Source organism: Myotis brandtii, unplaced genomic scaffold (assembly GCF_000412655.1).
Source record: "Myotis brandtii unplaced genomic scaffold, ASM41265v1 scaffold332, whole genome shotgun sequence".
Taxonomy (NCBI): Eukaryota; Metazoa; Chordata; class Mammalia; order Chiroptera; family Vespertilionidae; genus Myotis; species Myotis brandtii.
The window spans coordinates 2,868,370-2,894,269 of record NW_005362797.1 but is presented as its reverse complement, the minus strand read 5'-3'; the positions used below and the strand labels follow the sequence as shown (position 1 = coordinate 2,894,269).

Here is a 25,900-nt window from a genome sequence, read left to right as displayed (position 1 = left end):
ACTTTCAGAGAAAAATAATATTACCTAAGAATTTACAGCCACCTCAACTAGTTTATTTATATTTAAAACACATTGTGTCAGTTGTAGTCCTGGCTGGAAACATAATTCCACTCAAGTGTTTCACCTAAAGAGCAGTAGACAGAGCTAAAGGAACCAACAATGATAGCAAAATATCCCAACTAGCAATGGAAGGAAGTCATCACAGTCCCTTTGATTAAAGGGGTAATGCAAATAATACATAATAGATGATAGATAGATGATAGATAGATAGATAATAGATAGATGATAGATAATAGATAATAGATAGATAATAAATAGATGATATATAGATAGGTGATAGATAGATAGATAGATAGATAGATAGATAGATAGATGATAGACAAACGTCTCTCTCCTTCCCTTGTTCGTCTCTCCTGCTAGTGCCTTTCATTGGTCAAACCCACCCAGAAGCCAGCTAGAAACAGAGCACAAGCTTTGCGATTCATAGGGGCCAGCCTTCCAGTGCACTGGGCAAGAAAGAGAAAGCCCAAGAATGGGTCTGGGGGATGGGCAGATAGATAATAAACAGCACATGCTGTGCAATAAAAATCAAAATAGACTAAACAAGATGACTTTGGGAACAGTAAAAACAATTAACAGCTAAGAAAACTAAACTAAATTGGCAATATGAATCCTAAACTCTTATAAATTATAGATATAATCTATAACACATGTCCATGTGCACAATGAAAAATCAGTTAGTGGAAAGAATCTGAAATGACAAATATAGGTGCTAGAGACTGAAAAACTGCAAGCTGTAGAAATTTCCAGGGATGCACAGAGGTGGTGGCTCAGTGAGGAATTCACCCCTTTTGCTTCCTACATGGATAAATGAATAAATACTGAAAATAAGAATAAAGAAAATCCAAATTGATCATAAAACATTACTTTTTAAAAACTAAAAGCAAAACCAATGATAAAAGCAAAAGCACTTCTTAATTATTTGAAATAGAAAATGTAAATCAATTTTAAAGCCACCAAAAAAATCAAGCCAGCCTTGTATTTTCTGCTGCAACAATGAATGTCACATATTCATCTAAAGAACTTTCAGAGAAAAATAATATTACCTAAGAATTTACAGCCACCTCAACTAGTTTATTTATATGCAAAGCCAATAGAAGAACGTTATAAACATTATAGTTCATCAAACCTGAGGTTCATTGACTGTAAGATGCACCTTTAAAACAAAAACTGCAAAGCTCTTTCAATTAAATTTTAACATGGTGTTTTAACAGTGATGCCAGTTGATGCATAGATTATTACTATGATATTATTTCCCCTGCCTATAGTTGCATTGCTTGGTGTATAATAAGGCAAATTTTTTCTGTCATCTCAGTAGTAAAACATAAAGCATTTTAAATAGCAATACAATTCAGCATGCATTACACCAGTGATTCGGGGAAACTCAAAGTGATGACAATATAAACGAAGAGCCCAGACAAAGTACATACATGCATGTATAGCCAATTGACCACTATGGCGTGAGTGCCACCTGCTGGACAATGATTGTAAGACACATCCTGGTATCAATTTACCAGATGTTAAAATGGGAACAAATATATAGCTTATGTCTATAGATGAAATATGGCATATTGCGCCTTAGCAATTGTAATGGTTAATCTTCTGTGTCAATTGACGATGGCCAAGAGGTTCCCAGATTAAACACTATTTCTGGGTGTGTCCGTGAGGGCGTTTCTGGATGAGATGAGCATTTGGATCGGTGGACTCGGCACCGTAGACTGCCGTCCCCAGTGTGGGTAGGCATCATCCAGTCTTTTGACGGCCTGAGTAGAACAAGGTGGAGGAAAGAGGAAGTCACCTTTTTGCTTCCTGCCTGTCTGCTTGACTTGGGACGCTGGTTTCCTGCCCTTGGACAGGGATTTGCATCAGTGGCCCCCTGTTCTCTGGCCATCGGCTCCCCTAGTGCTCCGGCCCGTGGCTCTCTAGCTTGCAGATGGCAGATCGTAGGACTTCTCAGCCTCCATAACTGCACGAACTAGTTCCTCACAATCTCTTCCTTCTTGTATCATATTGGCTTGTACAGGGTGATGGTGGTGAAAGTGGTGAGAAGTGGTTAGGTTCTCTATATATTGTGAGGCTAACGTCAATAGCAAATTGCTGATGGATTAGATCTAGGTTGTGAGAGGAATTGAGAACAACACCAAGGTTTTCGGACTGAGCAGCGGGAATACTACAGTTGCCGTGAATGGAGATGAGGAAGCCTAAGGATGAAGGAGGTTTGCACAAGGATGAGGAGTTCCATTTGGGATGAGTCCCGTCTGAGATGCCTGACTGGCCTGGATCCGGAGCTGCGCTATACATCCGGGGTTCAGGGAGGCGAACGACGTGGGAGTTTTAAATGTGGGAGTCGTCCACATAAAGATGGATTTTTACATGCTAACACTGGACGAGACTTCCCGAGACAGTGAGAGACGAGATATAAGATCTGAGTTTAGGGGTCAGCGACAGGAGGGCGGACCTCTCAGGAGAGCCTGGCCTGGCTTGGGACGGTCGGGTGTGTGTGTGTGTGTGTGTGTGTGTGGAAACCAGCCTTGTTCATCCTGAGACCTCAGCTTTCCCTCTGGCTCCATCCTCCATCCAGGGGGCCCTCTTCTTCCCTGGACCTGTCTGTCTGGCCACGGGAGTGCTGCTCTCCTACCAGAGAACTCCCAGTACCTCTCAACGTGCTGCCGTAAGGCACGAGGGGAACACAGGATCCCAAATTTGAAACAATATCTAATATAGTTTATGACCCAGGGGGTCTTGACTATAATTCCCCTTGCCTGCCTAAGGGTTATTTTCTCTGTTGCTTCCGATCTATTCAGGAATCTGACATCCTGGTATTAGGAGGAGAAACCACTGCTAAGGGGGGCGGTCGCCCCTTTTGTTCTAGACACCTGTCACATCAGCTCACCTGTCTGTCCTTCACCTACTTCAGCAAACAGGTTCTGCAATGAAATGGAGCCTGGAAAAGCCTTCCGAGGGACTTAACAAACACCGGCATGTATTTTACTAATTCCGGAGTCCCAGAGCCCTAGCCCCAACCCTTAGTTTAAACGAAGGAGTTCTTATGAAGGACACTGTTAAAAGTTCTCTAGTTGTATTAGATCAATATCAAGAGACTTCTGTTTTTTTGTGTGTTTTTTTTCTAACAGGATTACACAGATTCAGTAAAATTGGATCTATTGCTGATAAGATTTTCACATTATACTATGACCACATGGGATTCATACATAAACTGACTCCGGGTCGTTTTGAAGCTAATGGATATCATAAAAGTATTTTTGGGCAGGTCAGTGATATACTGCATTGAAGCAGTTGGCCATGTTTTAAGAATAAATGTCATATTTTATGTACAGAATGGGAAAGTAAATTCTTTGGGACAAACTCCTATCAATGCACCTTGCTTTATGTAATTAAAGGGAAACACCTCCATATTCCAGAGCAGATCTCCCACGTCCTATTTGGGGTTACATAGATTTAACTCTACCCTGGGTACCTACACACCCATTTCTTCACGGCAAAACACCACCAGATAGTCTAAGCCAGATCCATTGCTGCCCACCCAAGCTCACAGTGGACTCCCTTCCTCCTAAGATTGGCCTTTAAATAGACACAAGTGCTGTTTTTCCTACTGGTTTGCCCTTCTTTGTATTAACGTCACCCTCCTCACCTCTTCTTTTTCTAATGCTAACACAGGAAGGAGTTGTTATCTTTTTCACAGATGATACTACAGGCAGACTTTTCTAATAATTTTAGTGGATAACATGCCCCTTGTGGAGGTCCATATGCCTAAGAACGCATAGACAGGCATGAAAAGGAGCTCTCCTCAACACAAAGGCAAAGAAACAAACAGCTTTTTTTTTTTTTGCCTGGGGTGTAATGAAACCTGCCCGAGAGAAAGAAAATAAAGGATGGAGAGCATTCCAAATCACTGGGCCAAGCAGGCAGAGGGAAAGATGGTGTTTTAATCTGCAACAACATGGATGGCCCTAGAGACTACCGTGCTAAGTGAAATGAGTCCGACAGAGGAAAACAAAGGCCATGTGACTCCACTTACATGTGGAATCCAAGAAAACACTATCAACCTACAAGCAGAACAGAAATAGACGCATAGATACAGAGAACATGTCACCAGCTGCCCATGGGAGAGGGGCTGGAGCGGGGTGGAAGAGGTGAAGGGATTAAGAGGTACAAATTAGTAGTTGCAGAATAGTCACAGGGGCATAAAGTTACAGCATAGGGAATGCAGGCAATGATACTGTAGTAACTGCATAGTGCCAGGCGGGTACTAGATGTATCAGGGTGAGCACTTGGTAAATTATATAAATGTCTGTCTAATCACTATGTTATACACGTGAGACTAACATAATATTATATGTCAGCTGTGACTGAAAAATAAAAACGTGATTTTGAGTAGGAAAAAGAAAAAGAAAAGACAGTGTTTTAGCTTCCCGTCTGAGATAGTGGTAGAGAGTAAGGTGGGAACCTCCTTGTGACAATGAGATGCCGCCACGTGACTCCCTGTGTGTTTGCCAGTCTGTGGTGTGGGCTCTGCATAAACACAGATCCCAATGATGTGAACAGGAAGGTAGAACTAACCCCCCCCCCAAAAAAAAAGCAGTTACCTCCATTTTTTGCGGCCTTCACAATTTATCAAAAATGTCTTAGTTCTCTTAGGTAAAGGTTTCAATAATAAAAACCAAACGCCAATAGAAGTTGTTATCGTCAGGACGAGTTTAAGGAACTTGCCCTCAGCATTATCACCTCCCTCCCCCCAAACAAACGATGACGTCTGCGTCCTGTCTGGATAGAAACAAGCGCCAGGCTTCACTGGGCCCTGCTGGGTGCCGGGCGCTGTTGTGAGCTCTTCATGTTAATAACAGCTGTTTATTTTCTGATGAGGAAGTGAGGCCCAGCAACACTAAACAACTCATCCCAAACTACCTCTACCCCTGGTTAGTGATGGGAGCCAGGCATCAGTCCAGGCCCCTGGTGCCAGGGCCTGTGCTTTCAGTCCTCACGATGTTGCCTTTCGCTGGATTGCACACACTTTTCGTGGCATATTCTTGGCATCCCCCGGCGCCAGAATGTCATGCAGAAAAGTTCTAAAGCCGTTCAGCCTTTTCAGAGTCCTTACGCCCTCCGTTCAGTCCACAGCGACTCCCCTTGCATGCGTTTCCCATTCTCTCCCCTTCTCGGCATGTTCCCCAATTTATGAAACTAGGGAAAGGCATAACAGACAACCAAGTCCGCACCCCCAACCAGGGGGCACCCCTCACCCCTCACCGCATGGCAACAAGGTCAGTTCCAACATCCCCTTGAGGGCTGGTCTCCACCTTCCTTCTCACCTCCTAAGAGTTCCCAAAACGACAGGATCAAGATCTGAGAGGGGGGTGTTAAAAAGGAGACCCTGAAGGTCAGAAATCTGGGCTGAAGGTGCCCGTGTTGACGGCCAGGGAAAGGCTGGTCACACACACACACACACACACACACACATATATATATGCTTTAAATATATTTCTTCATATATTCTTCTATTTTTTATGTTTCATTTCTCTGGGAGTGTATCTGTCTTAGTTTGTTCAGGCTGCTATGATAAAATAGCACAGATTGTATAGCTTATAAACAACAAAAGTTTATTTCCTACAGTTCCAGAAGCTGGTTCATATTCAACACCATTTCGCTATGTTCTCAGATGATGGAAGAGGCAAGGGATCTCTGTGGGGTCTTTTTGATAAGGCACTACCCTCATTTACAAAGGCTCCACCTTTATGTTTTAAGTAACTCTTAGTACCATCGCCTATGGGGTTAAGGTTTAAATATGTAAATTTTGGGGGCAAACAAACATTCAGATCATAGCAGTGTTATTATTCATTTGGCATCGTTATTTTAATACAGTTTATATATAAATAAAAACTAAAAGGAAAATCATACTGAGATGAGGAAAGAAGTGCTCTAGATTTTATTTTCAGTTAATCATGTTTGGTGGAAATCAAATGACCTATATATCCTCCCCCACTGTTCACTTGAGGCAGCACATAGAATGGCAGACACATGGCACTTAGGCTAAAAGTTCTCCAAGTTAGTGTGCATAAATGCCACCAGGGAGCTCGTTAACATGCCAGTTTTTCATCTTCCACCCTTTAAAAATCTGACAAACTGGTTCTGGACTAACAACATAAGTCTCCAGTATATTTGCATGCAGGTAGGCAGGAGTCCACCTTAAAGGGAAAACCTGGTCTTGCATGAGTGTAATGAGGTGGGCCACATCTATCCACTGTGTGACTTTAAGGCCATAGGAACATCACTGTCATTTCGCCAGTATTTTATATTTGTGTGAGTTTTGAATGAACAAGTACTTAACTGATTTTTTAAGTGGATTTTGCAAGGAAGAAACTTGGACTTCCTGAAAGAGTTAGTTTGTGTGGATTCATGGAGTACAAGCAACTAGCAGTTCCTACTCCCAGGCCAAGTTACTTAGACACACACAAGTTCTTTAACGTGTTTTTGCTAAGCAGCCACATTCTGCCAAATGTTTGAATGATGGACTAGATGTCAGCATTGCAAACTCATGATACTTGCACATGACTATGGAAACTTCCAATGTCACGGGCATGCAGCCTGAGCTCTCAGACCTAAACATTTCTCATTCTCTGCTCCTCAGAGAGGTCTTTCTCAAACAGTGAATTTAACAGAACCAGTCTGCTTACCCACCTTTAATTTCCATCCAGCAGTTATCTTTTACATTTCTTTCATAATCTGAGATTATCTTGTTTATATATTGCTTCCTCTTTTAATATCTGTTTCTCCTCACTAGGATGTGTGCTTCCTGAAGGCAGAGAGCACACATGTTTCTTATGCACTGATGAGTAAAGTAATTCTGGTGACTAAACCTGCTCTGGGCTTTTTGTACCACACAGGATCTATACGTATGTATTGTACGAGGAATGAATGAGGGAATAAATGTTTTAATGAATTTTCTAGGCTAACGTGGGGCTACACATTTCATTTAAATAGGTTTCCAAGAATTTTGAGAATAGGTTAAATAATAAAATAGAGTATTTGGGGGTTAATATAAGAGGTAATTTGATTTGCATTTTTATAATTTGCTTACATCAGAATATCAAGATTCAAAAAGACCATTTACCAGACTTCTGAAATTTTGTAATTATCTGAGAAGAATCTGAGAAGTACTAAAGAAACTTTTCTTAGCTTCTTTTAATCAGCTTACCTAAGGTATTTCTGACAACTAACCCCCCCCCCCCAAAAAAAAGCAGTTACCTCCATTTTTTTGCAGCCTTCACAATTTATCAAAAATGTCTTAGTTCTCTTAGGTAAAGGTTTCAATAGTAAAAACCAAACGCCAATAGAAGTTGTTATCGTCAGGACGAGTTTAAGGAACTTGCCCTCAGCATTATCACCTCCCTCCCCCCAAACAAACGATGACGTCTGCGTCCTGTCTGGATAGAAACAAGCGCCAGGCTTCACTGGGCCCTGCTGGGTGCCGGGCGCTGTTGTGAGCTCTTCATGTTAATAACAGCTGTTTATTTTCTGATGAGGAAGTGAGGCCCAGCAACACTAAACAACTCATCCCAAACTACCTCTACCCCTGGTTAGTGATGGGAGCCAGGCATCAGTCCAGGCCCCTGGTGCCAGGGCCTGTGCTTTCAGTCCTCACGATGTTGCCTTTCGCTGGATTGCACACACTTTTCGTGGCATATTCTTGGCATCCCCCGGCGCCAGAATGTCATGCAGAAAAGTTCTAAAGCCGTTCAGCCTTTTCAGAGTCCTTACGCCCTCCGTTCAGTCCACATCGACTCCCCTTGCATGTGTTTCCCATTCTCTCCCCTTCTCGGCGGGTTCCCCAATTTACGAAACTAGGGACAGGCATAACAGACAACCAAGTCTGCACCCCCAACCAGAGGGCACCCCTCACCCCTCACCGCATGGCAACAAGGTCAGTTCCAACATCCCCTTGAGGGCTGGTCTCCACCTCCCTTCTCACCTCCTAAGAGTTCCCAAAGCGACAGGATCAAGATCTGAGAGGGGGGTGTTAAAAAGGAGACCCTGAAGGTCAGAAATCTGGGCTGAAGGTGCCCGTGTTGACGGCCAGGGAAAGGCTGGTGAACCAGGAGAAGTGAGAATGGCGTTTGCCCCCAGAGCTGGGGACTCAGCTGGGGACAGAGCTGTGCAGAGTCACTAGCGCGGAACTGGAACAGCAGCTTCCCAGTGAGGAGAGGCACTTCCCAGCTCCTTCCCCAAATGAAACTCCGAATAAGAACCAAGTTTAAAATCTGCACCTCCGGTCCCTCCTCCAGTGTCCACACACCCTTCGGCTCCAGCCTTCTGCAAAGAGCCCTGGGGTCTGAAAGGAAACTTTGGTCCTCAGGATTCCTTTTCCTCCTCAACAGAAAAACACATCTTCCTGGGCACACGCGGCCATTCAAACATACTGCTCCCGTGGGTTACCAAAACAGCCTTGTTTGGCTGTGGACTGGAAACAAATCTGTTACCCACCTTCTGTTGTAATTGAAGTATAAAATAGTTTAAATGCACTATTTTTTTTCTCCTACTCCAGGCGGTTGATATGGGCTTTGAGACTGCGCTCGCCCCAGAGTATATCACCATAAATGAAATGATCTTCTATGCTTATGTGCCTGCAAATGAACCTCAGGACTCTATACATACCAAGAAGTTCAGCAACATTCACTTGGGAAAAGTGATCAACTCCAAGTAGTTAACTGATTGTGCTTCTCGTTTACTTAGATTGCACGCTGGTTTCTAGATTCTCAGTTTTGAGATTGCTTTTCTGAGTGATTTTTTTCTGGGTCAAATAGAGTGAGTCTCTTTTGGACACCCTCACAAGGCCAGATATATTTGTAGACTTTACAGCTTTAACACACGTATATGTATCAAAATGTATTGTTTAATTTTACCAAATGTATTATTTAGCTATGTATACCTCCTCCTGTGACTTTCCTTTTGCATACCACATTATGCTTTTTTAAATTTGCATAAGCTTCATAAATTACTCGATATTGATATATGCATCTATAGCATGTCCCAAAATTCACGCAAGAAGTAATTTTGATAGAAAACACAGGTTTATAATTAAAAATTGTAAATTTTTTATTGATTCATAAAGTATACAGTGTAGGGTTATGTATGGAATAGCACATCAGGTAAATGGCCTCCACAGCTTTGCTGGCACATACGCAAAGCCGTGGTCTTCGTTGGTCTGTTGGTCTGCTGTTCCAGTTCCGCGTTTTCCCTGCTCCTGGGCCATAATTGGTACTTGGTAATGCTTATCAAATTGAAGGGATTGAAATCAAAGGGCAACAGATATTAGAATCTGATTCAATAAACCAAGTAAAATTAGGCTTTTATTTGTTGTTGTTGTTGTTGTTGTTAATGCTCACGCAAAATTCAAATCTTGCGTGAATTTTGGGACAGCCTATATAATTCACTCTCATGAACATACCACCATTTATTTTACTATTCTCCTATGTTGTCTGGTGGTAGTTGTAAACTTTTGCTATTTATTTTTAAGTTTTTAATCTATCTAGAATTGATGTGTGTAGTGTGAAGTGGGAATCTGAATCCTCTCTCTTTCTCTCTCTCTTTCTCTATATGGATAATCAATTGTTCTAGGGATCCCCACTGATCTACCGTGTCACCCATGATAGATCATAGTTTCATATATGCATTGGCCTATTTCTGGCCCCTCTTTTATTTCATTACTGATTTATCTTCCCTATGTCACGCTTCTATTCTCTTAACTATATAACTCGTTAATAGCGCCCCCTCCTGGTTTCTCTTGGCCTTTGTTCTTGCATTTACATATGAGATTCAGCATGGCAGGTTCATTAACCCTTTGAGTGCCAACCAATATCCCAGGAACTATGCTAAAATTGCCAAGGCATTTTTGCTGATTTTACAGCAGTTTAGGGAAAAAAAATTATGAATCGCAAGTGTACCTGTAAAAAAAATTAGGCAGATAAATGCCAGTGGTCAATTTTAGAACTACAAACATTCGGCATCATAAGTATTAATCTGCACTTAGGTGCCATCTGTCAATAAAGAGTGAACTACTAGCATCTAATAGTGACACTGCAGGAGGAGGGTGATGGCGCTCCCGGCAATTTTGGCGAAAGACAGGAGGAGCACCATCACGCTCCCCGGCACTCTAGGGGTTAAGAAAAAAAAACAACCCACAACTGTGAATAGAAATGACCTCTTGCAGCCGTATTCTGCCTTCCATCTGCAGTTAGATCTTGGGTGGACATTTCTTGCTCTTCTAGCGGTGAGATCGCTCTACTTCATTCTCTTAGAATTGAAGGCCCAAGGCAGTGTCCCGACCCTCCTACAGGATCAGAAGAGAGTTATTGGTCTATCCTTCCCTCCTCTGCAATGTTTCTTTGCTTCCTCTCTCAGTAGCTTTTGCTTCCTGGGGGAGAAGGTGAGGGAAGGAGGGGGGCCGGGCTTCAGCACCAACACCCTCCAGACACTTTACCCCAACCATTGATCACCTCTTTTGAGGCCTGGGTGCAAGAGTGTCTAATGCCCAACCCCCTGCGGCTTAAGGCTTTTGCTTTCTGTGAAAGAAGGTTCAGGGAAGTGGGGGATGCTGCCTGCTTCCTCCTCATCCTCTGATTCCCCGTGCTGCCTGCACCACCAGCAACGGTCACTCTGGTCCTCAGCTGGCACAGATCCTTCCCATGAGCCTCAGGGAAGCCCAGGGGAAGGAGCTTGCGAGTACAGACCCCCCTTATAAAGGTGCCACCCTCCCCCAGCTACAGTTGGCATTAACTATCCTATATAATAAAGAGCTAACATGCTAATTAGACCAAACAGCAGAACGACCATCCAGATGACCTTCCAGATGAAGCCAGTGCTGTGAGGGGCTGCAAGGGGCTGCGAGGGCCGAGCCCCTTGCATGAATTTTGTGCACTGGGCCTCTAGTTATTTTATATTAGTTTCAGGTGTACAGAGTCATGGTTAGATATTTATATAATTTGCAAAGTAATTCCCCCCATACATCTAGTACCCACCTGGCACCATCCATAGTCATTAATGATATTATTGACTCTATTACCCTATGCTGTACTTTACATCCCTGGGACTGTTTTAAACTACCAATTTGTACTTCTTAATCCCTTCACCTTCTCCACCCAGCCCACCAACCTTCTCCCTGTGGCAACCATCAGTCTGTTCTCTGTACCTACAAGTCTGTTTCTGTTTTGTTTGTCCGTTTATATTGCTCTTTAGACTCCACGTGTAAGTGAAGTCATGTGGTGTTTGTGTTTCTCTGACTTATGTCACTTTAAGGTGCCTCAGCATTTCCGGACTCATGTGCCAGCCTTTGGCAGTTTTTACGATTTTAGCTAATCCTTACCTCTTGCCTTGTGGCCAGCGCTGTGTTCCTGCCTCCCATGCTTTTACAGAGGCAAGACTGTGCCAGTGTTCAGACTTTCCTTGGAGTGGCTCATTCCCCTGGATTTCAAGTTAGTTGGTTATCTTGGGACCTTAATTCAATGATGGGCTTACGTGTTGACTTTGTGCTTTCTCTATTTCTTCTTGTCGGGTGTGCATCTTTCTGCATTTAAAGCAAAAGTACAAGTCTTGTAATTGACTTTGTATATTAAAAATTTTCGGTCCGAACGGCTTTGGCTCAGTGGATAGAGCATCGACCTGTGGACTGAAGGGTCCCGGGTTCGATTCCGGTCAGGGGCATGTACCTTGGTTGCGGGCACATCCCCAGTAGAGAGTGTGCAGGAGGCAGCTGATCGATGTTTCTCTCTCATCGATGTTTCTAACTCTCTATCCCTCTCCCCTCCTCTCTGTTAAAAATAAATAAAATATATTTTTAAATTTTTTTTTTCAAATTTGCTAAATTCTTTTAATAATTCCAGAACTGTTACTATATACTCCTTTGGGTTTTCTGAGTAGAAATTTTTCTAAGTAGATAATCATATCACCTGCAAAGAGCTTGTTTTGTTTCTTCCTTAACACTTCTTAGCGTATTGTCCCTTTGTCCTATTGCAGTGTCTAGGACTGTGTTAAATAGAAAGGAAGCGAGTGGGTGTCTTAATCCATTCAGCTCCACCCTCATGACCCAAATCACATCCCAAAAGCCTCACTTTCTAACACCATCGCCTTGGCATTAGATTCCAACCATCTTTATTAAGATGCTAGATAAGCTGCAAGTTCTAACCACCCCTTTGAGTTAGTCATCACGGAGTTTCTCCTGTGTGTAAGCATGACACACATGTGTCTTTTGTCAGTTGGATTTACAAGGCCCCAGCCACAGAACCTAGGAGGGGAGAGGGGGAAAAGGCTTCTTTTTTCCTCTCCTACAGTTTATTTTGGTTCACAGTCTTTTTGTCAGATAGGTCTCTTGCAAATATGTTCTCGCCGTCTGTGGCTTGTCTTCTAATTCTCTTGACAGTGTGGTTCACAGAGGAGAAGTTTTTAATTTTAATAAAGTACAGCTTATCAATTATTTTCTTTCATGGATTGTGCCTTTGGCATTGTAGGTCAAAGGTCACTGCCATGCCCAAGATTATCTAGATGTTATCTAGATGTTATCTAGGTTATCTGCTAGGATTTAATAAGTTTGAATTTTATATTTAAGTATATGACCCATTTTAAGTTAATTTTTGTAAAGGATGTAAAGTCTGTATCTAGATTTTTTTTGCATGTGGATGTCCTAGGTTAATATTTTAAAATAGATTGTTTTTCTTGATTAAAAAGTGCATGCCCATTGTAGAAATTTCTTAAACATGGATAAACATAAAGAAGAAAATGGGAATAATAACTGTTAACACTTTGCTGAATTCCTGGTTAGTTTTTCCAAGATGCATTTTAACAGTCTTCACCCTGCTTCTTTCCTTTAGACATTGTAATATAATCACCTCCCATATAGAATTAAAAACTCTGTAAATACCATTGTAATAGTAGCATTTTGTCTAAGTAGATCATGTAGTAACATCTACTTAATTTTCCTGTTATTGGTCATTCTTATTTCTAACTGTTATCATAATTCTATGATGGATGTCTTTATGTGGGAAGATGCCGCTCTCACATTACCCCCCTGCAGTGTTATTTCCTTAGGATGGAGCCTTGCCAGTAGGTTTATGGCATCAGAGGGAAACAAATAATGCTATAGCTCTAAGTGATATCAAGTTATCAAATTGCTTTCTGGGAAGTTTGCACCAATTTATAATACCATCACAAGTGGATGCATGCCTTTCTCCACTCAATTCTTACCACTCCTGAACCTGTCATTTAAAAGATCTTTCCTAATTTGATAGGTGAAAAATTGTGTCCCACTGCTGTAATTGGCTTTTTGTTAATTAACTAATGAGATTGAAGAAGTACTAATCAAATGTTTATGTGGTAGCCATATGTGTGGTACATTTTGTTTGTAAATTATGTATTCATAAACCTGCTCATTCACGCCACAGTTTTATCCACATTCCTTAATGTGTGTTGGTTTGTTTAGGAAAACTGGAAATGCTTACATAAGAAAGCTATTGCAACACAACATTCCTGAAGGATTTTTGTCTGCAGTTATTGCAGAAATAATCGAACCTTTTGACTTAGAAGATGTGAAGGAGAGCTCTTGTTTGTCTAGTTCCCTTTCCATTAATCAAGATGGAAAATTCTATAAACTTACTCTTGACCTACAAAGTAAGTGTGATAATATAATACAGCTCTTATGGCTAATAAAAATGAAAAATTATCTTTTGGAAAGGTCATTCATGTTCACTTATGGAACAATAGATTTCAAAATTTAGTCCAATTGGCAATCTACAGAAGTATACATCTATGTAGGTTTCTGGAGGAATTTTATATTTACTATGTACTAAAACCTAGCTATAACTCCATTGATATTTACATCAACAGTGGAATTTTTCATTTATTCCTGATGTTATTTTTTTTTATTAAATAGTATTCAGGAGGAACAAAAGAAAATAGGAAGTCCATGCAGATTTTGCCTGCCATAATAAAAAAATTTTTAACCAGTATTATGTAGGATATTTCTATTTCAAAGGATTATATGATAGATACATAGCAAAACTTAATATAATTTTTGTAAGAATTTGGGTTTTACTCTGAGTAAGTAGGAAGTCGTTGGAGGAGCTTTGAACAAAAAGTGACACGACTGGACTTATGTTTTAATAAAATCCACTTTGACTTTTGTGTTGAGAATAGACTGGGCAGGTGGTGGAGAAAGGGCAAGAAGGAAAGCAGAGAAATCAGGAGGCAATTACAATAATCAGGTGAGGGATCATATTAAATTTAAGATGCCTGTTGCTCATCCAAGTGGAGAAATGAGGTGGCTATTTAGAAAGACAAGTCTGGCACTCAGTGATAACATCTGAACTGGAGAGATAAATTTGAGCAGTCAGCATACGCATGATAGTTAATGCTATGAGACCAGATGAGAAAATGATTGTAGGTATAGAAAGGAAAAGGTCTGAGGTCCAACCCCTGGAATTCCAACAATTAGTCATCCAGGAGATGCAGAAGAATTAGAAAGGAGATTGGAAGGTCTGCTCAGAGGAGAACTGAGTGAAGATGTTTAGGTGCTACCAATAAGTCAGGTAAGATGATGAAAAAAACTGGCCAGTGGATTTATGTGAAAGTCATTGGTAACTTTGACAATGGCTGTGGTTGGGTGGAGTAGTAGAGACCAAAATCTAATTGGATTAAAGTTAAAAACTTATGAGAGGAGAGAAATTGAAGACCCATGAATAAAGGCAACTCGGGGAATTTCCCTATAAAGGGAAGGAGAGACCTTACATGGCAGCCTGGCGGGGGGAGGGGAAGGAGGGTGAAGGAAAGGATTTGTTGGTGTGTCTGATATGGGAGAAATTAGGCAGTGATGGCGAACCTATGACACATGTGTCAGAGGTGACACGCGAACTCATTTTTTTGGTTGATTTTTCTTTGTTAAATGGCATTTAAATATATAAAATAAATATCAGACATATAAGTCTTTGTTTTACTATGGTTGCAAATATCAAAAAATTTCTATATGTGACACGGCACCAGAGTTGTTAGGGTTTTTCAAAATGCTGACATGCCGAGCTCAAAAGGTTCGCCATCACTGAATTAGAGCATGTGTGCATAGTCAAGGGAATTATGAGATTCTCTTCCGACTACTTCTAGTTATTATTTCAGAATAAGGCAAGTTTTGTTGATATGTTTCATGACCTATTCAAAACCCTTGATAATGAAAGAAAAAAAAAGAGAAACATTTGATAAGGATGCCCTCCCTCTCCTTGAAATAGCCTTCTTTTGGCTTTTCTCAGATTCTCTCCGATGGCTTTTCTCCAATCATTTCTTCTTTGTCTGCTTTGTGGAATCTTTCCATTCCTTACATGATGGTGTTGCTTACGTTCTCGCCCTCGAGCTTTTTTTCTTCTAAATCTTCATGCTCTCCTTAAACAATCGATTATCCATCCATTCAACAAATATTTATTGAGCACCTTCCGTGTAGCAGGCAGACCTTTAGGTACTGGGGGAACACTGATTACATTATCCTTCTCTTATAGAATCACGGTCAAGAGTCAAGGTTAAAGCGCTTGGCAAAAAAACCCCCCCCCCCCCCCCCCCCCCGCTGATAATTTTACAGAATCCATTTCACCCTTCACACTGTCTCATTTCAGAAGGGCAGAGACTTTACCAGCCTGAGCGTCACTGAGAACAAAAGAAATAAAATCAAACCCCTAGCCAATCTGCTGTGGACATACAGCATGAGATAGAATATATCGTCACTTTTTGAAGCTAAAAACAAACAAAAAATAAAAAGAATCCATTATAGTCAAGTGTAAAGTACAGGTTTGTGCTTGACATATTCGTGACACACTTTCTATAAAATAATTTGATTTATAACCTGAAATCTGCCCAATGTGTTTTATGGTTAAGACCATAGTTTAGCCCTAACTGGTTTGGCTCAGTGGATAGAGCGTTGGCCTGCAGACTCAAGGGTCCCAGGTTCGATTCCGGTCAGGGGCATGTACCTTGGTTGCAGGCACATCCCCAGTAGGAGGTGTGCAGGAGGCAGCTGATCGATGTTTCTAGCTCTCTATCCCTCTCCCTTCCTCTCTGTAAAAAATCAATAAAATATATATATATTTTTAAAAGACCGTAGTTTTAAAACTTGCCCTGGCCAGTTTTGCTCAGTGATTAGAGCGTCAGCCCTCGGCCTGAAGGGTTGCAGTTTCCATCCCAGCCCAGGGCACGTACCTCGGTTGCAGGCTCGATCCCTGTCCAGTAGAGGTGCATGCAGGAGGTAACCAGTTGCTGTGTCTCTCTCACATCGATGTTTCTCTCTCTGTCTCTCCCCCTCCCTTCCACTCTCTAAAAACCAAGGGGAAAAAATATCCTCAGGTGAGAATTAACAAAACACACACACACACACACACACACACACACACACAAAGAACTCAAATAGTGTGTTCATCAGTTATATCTGCCAGAATGCTTGAAGAACAGTAGCTGTTTTATTTCATAGCAAATCATTTCTGTTCTAGCTCCAGGTGTTGTTTCTTCATTTCAAGATTCGGATATAGAGAAGACAGTGGTGATTCCTGGTTACAGCAGCTTCCTGATCACAAGCATTGTAGATGGTAATAATGCGTTAGCGATGGCCACCATGCCTGAAAGAGTTCCCAACAACATGACTTTTGTAAAAGACTCATGGTTATTATATGACTTTGGAGAAAGGAATGGACGGAAATGGGAAATATACACAAAACCGTGTAATTATTTGTTTCAGCAAGATGATAATACACTATCCCTCAATGTCCTGAGATACATTGATCTGGGGAAATCTCAGACCTTAGGAATTAAGGTCATACCTCATGGTAAAGGTAAGTTTATTTTTATTGGGAAACATCAAAAGAAGATGTTTTTGTTTACCCTGAATGTGAAATATACGCTAATATTTTTCTTCTTTTTTAAAACATGTTTTATTGATTTTTTAGATGAAGGAGAGAGGGGGAGAGAGAGAGAGAGAGAGAGAGAAACATCAATGATGAGAGAGAATCATTGATCAGCTGCCTTCTCACTGGGGACCCAGCCTGCAACCTGGGAATGTGCCATGATGGGGAATTGAACCATGATTTCCTAGTTCATAGGTCAATGCTCACCCACCAAACCATGCCGGCCAGCCGGCTGGGATATTTTTCTTTATCTTTGGTTTCCAGAATGGCTGGCATTCTACTTATAACAGTATTAGCTTCTAATTATTGAGCATTTACTATGGGTGAGGCTCTGTATTAAATGATTTTATATTTTTTTTCATTTAATGTTTATAACAACTCTAAAAGGCTAGACTATAATCCTCATTTTACAAACGAGGAAATGAGGTTCCGTTAGCAGGCCAAGATTACATGGGACTTTAGATTTTTTGCTTACCTCTGAAAATTAAACCTTTTAATTACCTTGGATTTTTATAATTATTTCAAGTATTTATTTAAAGCCAAATAATGGTTTTTAAATAAAATTTTAAACCTTTCCCTATTTTTTTCAGTCATTTATTTATTTAAAAAAATAATAACAATTCCTAACTGGTTTGGCTCAGTGAATAGAGCATCAGCCCTTGGACTGAAGGGTCTGGGTCTGATTCCAGTCAAGGGCATGTACCTTGGTTGCAGGCTCGATCCCTTGTGTAGGAGGCAACCAAGTGATGTGTCTTTCTCACATCGATGTTTCTCTTTCTCTCCCCCTCTCTTCCACTCTCTCTAAAAATTAATTCTAAAAAATAACGAAATGTTAATGATGATGGAGAAATGGTATACTGGGGGAAAAAATAAAACAAAAAAATTTATTAACTGAGCCAGAAAGAGAGGCAGGACAGGGGGAAGGAAGGGAAGGGAAGGGAAGGGGAGGGAAGGGAAAGGAAAGGAAGGGAAGGGAAGAAAAGTGTGTCACCAGAAATGAAGAGGGAACTCAAAGCCAAAAAAGGAGCTAATGTGTGGTTTCCCGCAGGATTTGAGGCTCAGGTACAGGCTATCTGAAGGAGCTAATGTGTGGTTTCCCGCAGGATTTGAGGCTATCTAGGCAGAGGGATGATTTTAATTCCCAAACCTTGGCAGAAGATGTGGCTGCTTCCTACTTTGTGTTAGGAAATTGGAACTGAGACTGTTGAGCCATAAAGAGGGGATTAGGAAAACTGTACATATCACCACCCAAAGAGGAGCTGGGGACATGATCGTTTCCATGGGACTCAAAGTGGAGAAAAAGAATCTTCTGTAAAAGACCCAAACCCCAAGGCTGAGCAACACCAGAGAGTACCCACCAGGTGCAGGAATCTGAATGTGAATCTGAGAAATGATTATAACCCCAGAGAACCAGCACAAGCTAGCATAAAACCCTTCTTAGGATATTTTCATAAGCCAGGTAATGTGGACTTCCATGGAAAAAAATTAATCTTCACTAAACATGAATGGAGGAAAAGAATTTTAAAGCTATGCAAGAAAATGATCCAGCAGAAGAGAGGACCAATAGGCACAGGAAGTAGAAAATTTTAATCGCCAAGAACTTGTCATAATAGAAAAATTCGAAAGACATTAAAAAATAAGCATACATAAAACTTTTAAAGAGGTAAATGGAGATATATGAACCATAATGACAGGAAAAAAACACTTTTCATAGAGGCTTATATGAAAAACAGAACCAAATACAATTTATGTAAATGAAGGCTATAGATGTTTTTTTTGGGGGGGGGGTTTGAAACCTTTATTGTGTTGAGGTATGATCCTTATATACCTAATTTGTTGAGATTTTTTTTTATCATGAATGAATGTTGAATTTTGACGAATGCTTTTTCTGCATCTATTGAGGTGATCAACAATTTTTATTCTTCATTCTGTTAACATGGTAAATCACATTAAAGACCCCGAGTGGCCAAAGCAATATTGAGAAAGAACAAAGCTGGAGGCATCACACTTTCTGATTTCAAACTATATTACAAAGCTATGTTAATGAAAACATACTGACTTAAAAACAGACAGACCAGTGGAATAGAATAGAGAGCCCAGAATTAAACCCATGCATATCTAGTCAGCTAATCTTTGACAAGGGAGCCAAGAATGTACAATAGGGAAATAATCGCTTTATTAAATGGTGTTGCACGTGAATAAAACTGGACCCGTACATCATTCACAAAAATGGACTAAAGACTAAATGTAAGACTTGAAAGCATAACATTCCTAGAAGAAAACTAAGAGGAGAAGCTCTTTGACATTGGTCTTGTTAATGATTTGTTTTAAAATGACACCCAAAGCACAGGCAATAAAAGCAAAAGTAAATCCGTGGGACTGCATCAAACTAAAAAGCTTCTGCACCAAAAAAAAAAAAAAAGTCAACAGGATGAAAAGGCAATCTATGGAACGGGAAAAATATTTGCAAACATGTACCTGATAAGGAGTTAATATCTAAAAAATATACTGAACTCTTATTGAATGACGAAAAAACAACAAATAATTCAATTAAATGGGCAAAGAACCTGAATATAGACATTTCCCCAAAGAAGTCACAAATGGCCAACATGAAAAGGTGTTCAACATTGCTAACCATCAGAGAAGTACAAATCAAAACCACAATGAGATACTGTCTCACAGCTGTTAGAATGACTATTATCTAAAAGACAAGATAACAAAAGTTGCTGAGGATGGGGAGAGGAGTAGGAATGTAACTTGGTTGGGCCACTATGGAAAGCAGTATGTAAGTTCCTCAAAAATTAAAAATAGAACTACCATATGATTCAGTAATCTCTACCCTTCAGTTTCTCTATTGAGTTATCCAACTCAGGGTGACCAGTACTAACCAAATGACCTTTGCATGCATTGGAGAACCTGGCTGAGGACTAAGGGGTGGAGAGGAGCAATATTTTTGTGAGAAATTTGGAGAAAATATTTGCAAAGTTAATGTTTTCTAATAACTATTAAAGTTAACTCTATATTAACTGTATTCACAGCCATCATGCAGTCTTGATAATAGATTCTATATTAGCCAATCATTATTAAATTGATTAAAACTTTTATGATTTAACTAGTGGCCCAGTGCATGAAATTCATGCACTTGGGTGGGGGGGTCCCTCAGCCTGGCCTGCACCCTCTCCAATATGGGACCCCTTAGGGGATGTCCAACTGCTGGTTTAGGGATCAGGCCTAAACCTGCAGTCAGACATCCCTCTCGAAATCTGGGACTAGTGGCTCCTAACCGCTCACTTGCCTGACTGCTGATTACCCCTATCCACTCTGCCTGCCAGCCTGATTGCCCCAAACTGCCCCCCTTTCTGGCCTGATCATCCCTAACTGCACCACCCCCACCAGTCAGCTCACCCCCAAATGTCCCCCTTGCCGGCCTGATCACCTGGCCTGCACCCTCTCCAATCTGGGACCCCTCAGGGGGTGTCCAACTGCCGGTTTAGGGATTGGGCCTAAACCGGCAGTCAGACATCTCTCTCGCAATCCAGGACCGCCCACTGGCTCCTAACTGCTGGGACCACTGGCTCCTAACCGCTCACCTGCCTGCCTGCCTGATCATCCCTAACCACTTTGCCTGCTGGCCTGATCGGCCTCAACTGCCCCTCCTTCCAGCCTGATCACCCTTAACTGTCCCCTCTTGCCGGCCTGCTCGCCCCCAACTGCCACCCCTGCCATCCTCATGATCTCCCAACTTCCCTCCCCTCCTGGCCTCATTGCCCCCAACTGCCTCTGCCTCAGCCCCGCCACCATGGCTTTGTCTGGAAGGATGTCCGGAAGGTCTCCCAGAAGGTCTCCCAGTCTAATTAGCATATTACCCTTTTATTAGTATAGATATTAACTATTAGCTTTGTTTCTATAGGTGCTCATACACTTGAAGTACCACTACTGAAAGTAATTGTTGGAAACCCAAATTTGTTGGATGTTAAAGTTAAAGGCTCTTTTGATAATACTGATAGATACCTAATGGAAATTTCTGCAGCTAGCAAAACTTTCCTTCAAGTAAGATTTTCTTTAATTACAGAGAAATCATTAATTAGAGAAAATGTAGCATGTAAGCTAAGGAAAAGAAGAGTTAGGGTTAGGGTTTAAAAGAAGGAGCTCTGAAAAGACCACCTGAATTAGATCTCATTTCTGGTACTTTCTATGTGAACTTGAGAAAGTTACTTTGCTGTAGTTAAGTTTCCTTATCTATAAAATAGAGAAGATAATAATAATAATACCTACCTCGTAAGGTTGTTTTGAGAATTAAATGTGATGTTTCAAGTAGGGCATCTAAAGAAGAAAATGTTCAATCACTTTGAGCCTACAGTATTTTCCCCTAAAATTGGGAAAGTGTTATATATACAATTTAGAAAATTTGCTCCTATCACTTAACTATGTTTTAATCCTTGAGTCAATAATTTTTTCTTCTACATATTCTAAAGTTTTTTTTATCATGAAAACATTAACATGTAGACAAAAGTAGAATTTCCATGTATCTTTTGCACTTGAATTAGTCAAGATTTTGCTAGTTTTATCATCCCTGTCTAATTTTTTGTTTAGATTCTGACATTTGTAAACAAATAGCAAACATGTCATTTCACTCCTATATGCTTCAATATACATCTCTAAAAATCTATGTATTATCGCTCACATAATCACAATGCCATCATCATCCTTAAAACTTTTAAAACTGAAATTTTGTCTTACAACTTATAAGTCCTATAAAACTTGGTCTATAATCAAATTTTCCCAATTCTCTCAAAAAATTTTATAGTTGGTTTGTTTGAATTGAGATCCACATAGTATATAATTACTTTATCTCTTAAGGTTTTTTTTTTTTTTTAGTTGAAAAGTACTATTCCATTTTCCTCCCCTGCCACTGAATTTGTGGCAACTGGGTCAGACGTGTTATAGAATGTCCAACATTCTGGCTTTTTCGGTTTGCTTCCTTGTCTCTTATTTAATTTGTGCTTCCCTGCCACCCCCACATTTCCTTTAATGGTATAATTCTGCTTACATCTGGTTCAATGTGTTTGGGCAAAAATTCATTAAAAATACATCCATTTTAATGGCTACAGAATATGGGAATAGAAGCAAAACGACCACTACCAGAGTTTACTACATCACTGGAGTTATTAGTATGTCTACATTCTTAAAATTCCAAAAATATTCTAAATGTCAAATCGAATTTATCAAATTTTACTGGATGTTTAATATTGTTCCAGGTTCAAATATATTTATTGTGCATAAATTCCTACTAAAAGCAGATCTGTGTGAAATACAGTGATTGCTAAGTGAGTAACTTTTTTTTCAAAATGTATGCCAAATCTGAGTTATTTTATTCATATCATCAAAGCAAATATCCAGGTGCCCCTCAGTGACTGGGGGAAGCCCCATCAATGTGAGTTGGATGTGACTATGCTGTTACTTCCTGACTCTTGCTCATTTCCAAAAGTTGTCCATATCCAATTAGATTGGAATGTTTTTCTTCCGGGAAAACAATGTTATGTTTTCTGTTATGATTTATTCTGAAACAGATCTTTTTGTCAAACTTATCACTCTATTTCTGTTGTGTGTGTTTTTCTTTTTCTATTACTTTCCTATGTTCTTTAGTTGGTTTCTGTGTTATTTTGCTAGAGCTACCATAACAAAATACCACACACTGAGTGGTTTAAACACCACAGATTTATTTTCCCATGGTTCTGGAGGCTAGAAGTCCAAGTTCAAGGTGTCAGCAGGGCTGGTTTCTTCTAAGGCCTCCTCGCCTTTTCCCTGTGTCTTCACATCATCTCTGCGTGTGTCTCTGTTCAAATTTCCTTTTGGTGTAAGGACACCCATCCGATGGAATTAGGAGCGATGCTAATGACCTCATTTTAACTCAGTTACCTCTTTCAAGGGCCTGTCTCCAAATGCAGTCACACTCTGAGATGCGAGGGGTTAAGACATCAGCATATGAACTTTGAGTGGGCCTAGTGCAGCCTATAACAGTTACTTGAAATAACCTTCCGTTCTTTGGATATTTCCAGGGTTCAACGTCACTGGCACTTATTGTCTGGGGAGCCTCGACAGACTGCTTTGTCACAACGTTTACACCAACATTGAAAAGCAGCTGCAGTTATCTGAAGTCCATGCGCCACAATCCTAGCACCTTGATCACAAGGGACGAATGGCTCGAAGGAGTTCACCCATACAGTCGGGATTTTAACATGATCAAAACTTTGCCGGTAAAAAACAAAACACACTAGAAAACCCTGAGCAGGTTGTTGTAAGAATGCCAGTGATGTATTACGTTTGTGTGGTTGGCTAGCCATTCAGTCTTAGCATTTCTTTCTTAAGGTGCTCACGCTCCAGTTATTTTTCAGTCCTCATGTCATTTTAAGGATGTGATTATTATTTATTTCTAAAATGTAAAAACTTTCTGATATAATTATTTTTCTTGGTAACTTAGTTTCATCATTATTAACATCATTTATGTATATTAATAGTGGCATAATCTTAGGATTTTGCAAAATATGAAGTTATTTGCCCTTATTTTGACCCATCCTGAGTGTGTGTGTGTGTGTGTGTGTATATATATATATGTGTGTGTGTGTGTGTGTGTGTGTGTAATATATATGCTCCATTTCAATGTAGTAACAATTTTAATTTTTGCCTTGTCAGAATCTGTGACTCTTTTTATTTTTTTATCTTTTTAAAATATAAATGATTACTCTTCTAACTAGCTTACTACTTATAATTTTTGTGACAAAAAAAGCAAATAACCAAACTTGAAGAATTATTTACTAAATATGTCACGAGGACCTTTTATAAGATGTTTAAACTACAGTGGAGCCTTGACTTACGAGTTTAATTTGTTCCGAGACCGAGCTCGTTAAGGAGCTCGTTAACTCAAATTACTCTATCAACTCAATGCAAAAAATCAGCCGAGAGACAGCTGGTATCTCAAAAAACTCGTTAGTCGGGACACTCGTAAGTCAAGGCCCCACTGTATTTTGCATTGACTTAATGGCCACTGTTTTAGGTACTAAAAAGTTTTTAACTTATTTACAAGGTTCACATTATATTGCCATGGACTAAGGTTGTTGAAATTCCAGAAAATACTGAATTGGGAGTGTAGGGTGAATAGAAATTTACTTTAATACCTGGAACCAAAAGCAAAATATTTGCTTTGAATGCTTTTCTGGAAAGTTAAGATATTTAAATTGAAGACATAGTAAATAATGAGTTATACATTTTCTTTGTTTAATCACCTGCAGGTAAACTACAGGCCTCCATCTAATATGGGAGTTGCTATTCCACTTACAGATAATTTTTATCATGCAGATCCTAGCAAACCCATACCAAGAAATCTATTTCCCAAGTCAAGGGTAAGTAATTTTTTTACAACTAAACTAGTATTTATTTGAATTCAAGAAATCATTGAGTAAAATTACAGTTGAACATAGCTACAGGGATTAAATGAAAAGGTGCATTTAGTACAATGCTCCATCTGCTCTCGATGGTGATGATGATGATGATGGTAATGATGGTGATGATGGTGATGGTGATGATAGTGATGATGATGATGATGATGGTGGTGGTAGAGATGATGCTGATGATGGTGGTGATAGTGATGATGATAATGATGGTGGTGATGATGATGATGATGATGGTGATAGTGATGGTGGTGGTAGTGATGATGGTGATGATGATGGTGATAGTGATGGTGGTGGTAGTGATGATGGTGATGATGATGGTGATAGTGATGGTGGTGGTAGTGATGATGGTGATGATGATGGTGATAGTGATGGTGGTGGTAGTGATGATGGTGATGATGATGGTGATAGTGATGGTGGTGGTAGTGATGATGGTGATGATGATGGTGATAGTGATGGTGGTGGTAGTGATGATGGTGATGATGATGGTGATAGTGATGGTGGTGGTGATGAATGGTGCTAGTGGTGGTGATGATAGTGGTGATAATGATGATAATACTACTACTGCTGCTACCCATTTTTCCTACTACTACTTTAGTTCCTTTCATTTTACTGCTACTCCTGCATATGGTTTTAGAATCAAAGACTCTAAAGAGGTCAGAGAACAAAATAGATTTTTTTTAAAAACAGCACACACAGCAACCCTGCCTTATGTAGTTTACTTTTTTTAATGGAATACAATAAATAAAATAAATGAATAAAATATGTAAACTTGTAATAAGTACAAAGAGGAAAAATAAGGCAAGGAATAAGGCAGGGGGTGGGGATGAGTAATGTGGAGATGGGAATTACAACTCTAAATAGAGTGGTTAAGGAGGGCTTCGCAATGAATGTAACATTTAAGCAAAAACCCAAGAACAGTGGCGGAGTGTGCCGTGTCGTATCTGACAGAAGAGCATTCCAGACAGACGAACTGTTTGCAACTGCAAAGGCCCAGAGTTGGAAATATGCCTGACATATTTGAGGAACAAAGAGCATTCCAGGATGAGGAGGCCAGTGCGGCTTGAGCAGACCGACCTGGGGGAAATCAGGTCATATGTAATGCCAGGGCCAGGTCACAGGCGACCTTATAAATCATTGTAAGAATCTGGCTTATGCTCCGTGAGAGGGGAAGACAATGGGGAGTTTTTAACAAAAGAAGCCATTTTATGTCATTGTGTGTGTGAGAGAGAGAGAGAGAGAGTTCATGAATGGATATGAATGTCTGTTTGTACACATAAATAGGCAGGCAGGTGCATTTTTCTAGAGAGAGATTCCACCGGCATCTATAAAATTTCCTCAAGATGCTACCCTATAATGTACTTGTCCTCTAGTCTCTGCCCAGCTCGCTCCACACTCCAGAGAGGGCGAGTGCTGCTGGGCTGTTTTCCAGGCAGAAGCTCACCCAGAGTGTAG

The 25,900-nt window shown here is 40.3% G+C and overlaps 1 protein-coding gene across 1 annotated transcript in view; it reads left to right on the top strand.

Moving 5' to 3' along the window:
* Positions 1–25,900, top strand: part of CATSPERB (catsper channel auxiliary subunit beta) — an 85,888-nt gene that overhangs the window by 49,770 nt on the left and 10,218 nt on the right. The window contains exons 15-21 of the mRNA XM_005871219.1: positions 3,195–3,331; positions 8,621–8,775; positions 13,547–13,734; positions 16,593–16,925; positions 20,908–21,047; positions 23,057–23,254; positions 24,287–24,397. Coding sequence (XP_005871281.1) covers positions 3,195–3,331; positions 8,621–8,775; positions 13,547–13,734; positions 16,593–16,925; positions 20,908–21,047; positions 23,057–23,254; positions 24,287–24,397 — 1,262 coding nt within the window. The remainder of the gene's footprint in view (positions 1–3,194; positions 3,332–8,620; positions 8,776–13,546; positions 13,735–16,592; positions 16,926–20,907; positions 21,048–23,056; positions 23,255–24,286; positions 24,398–25,900) is intronic.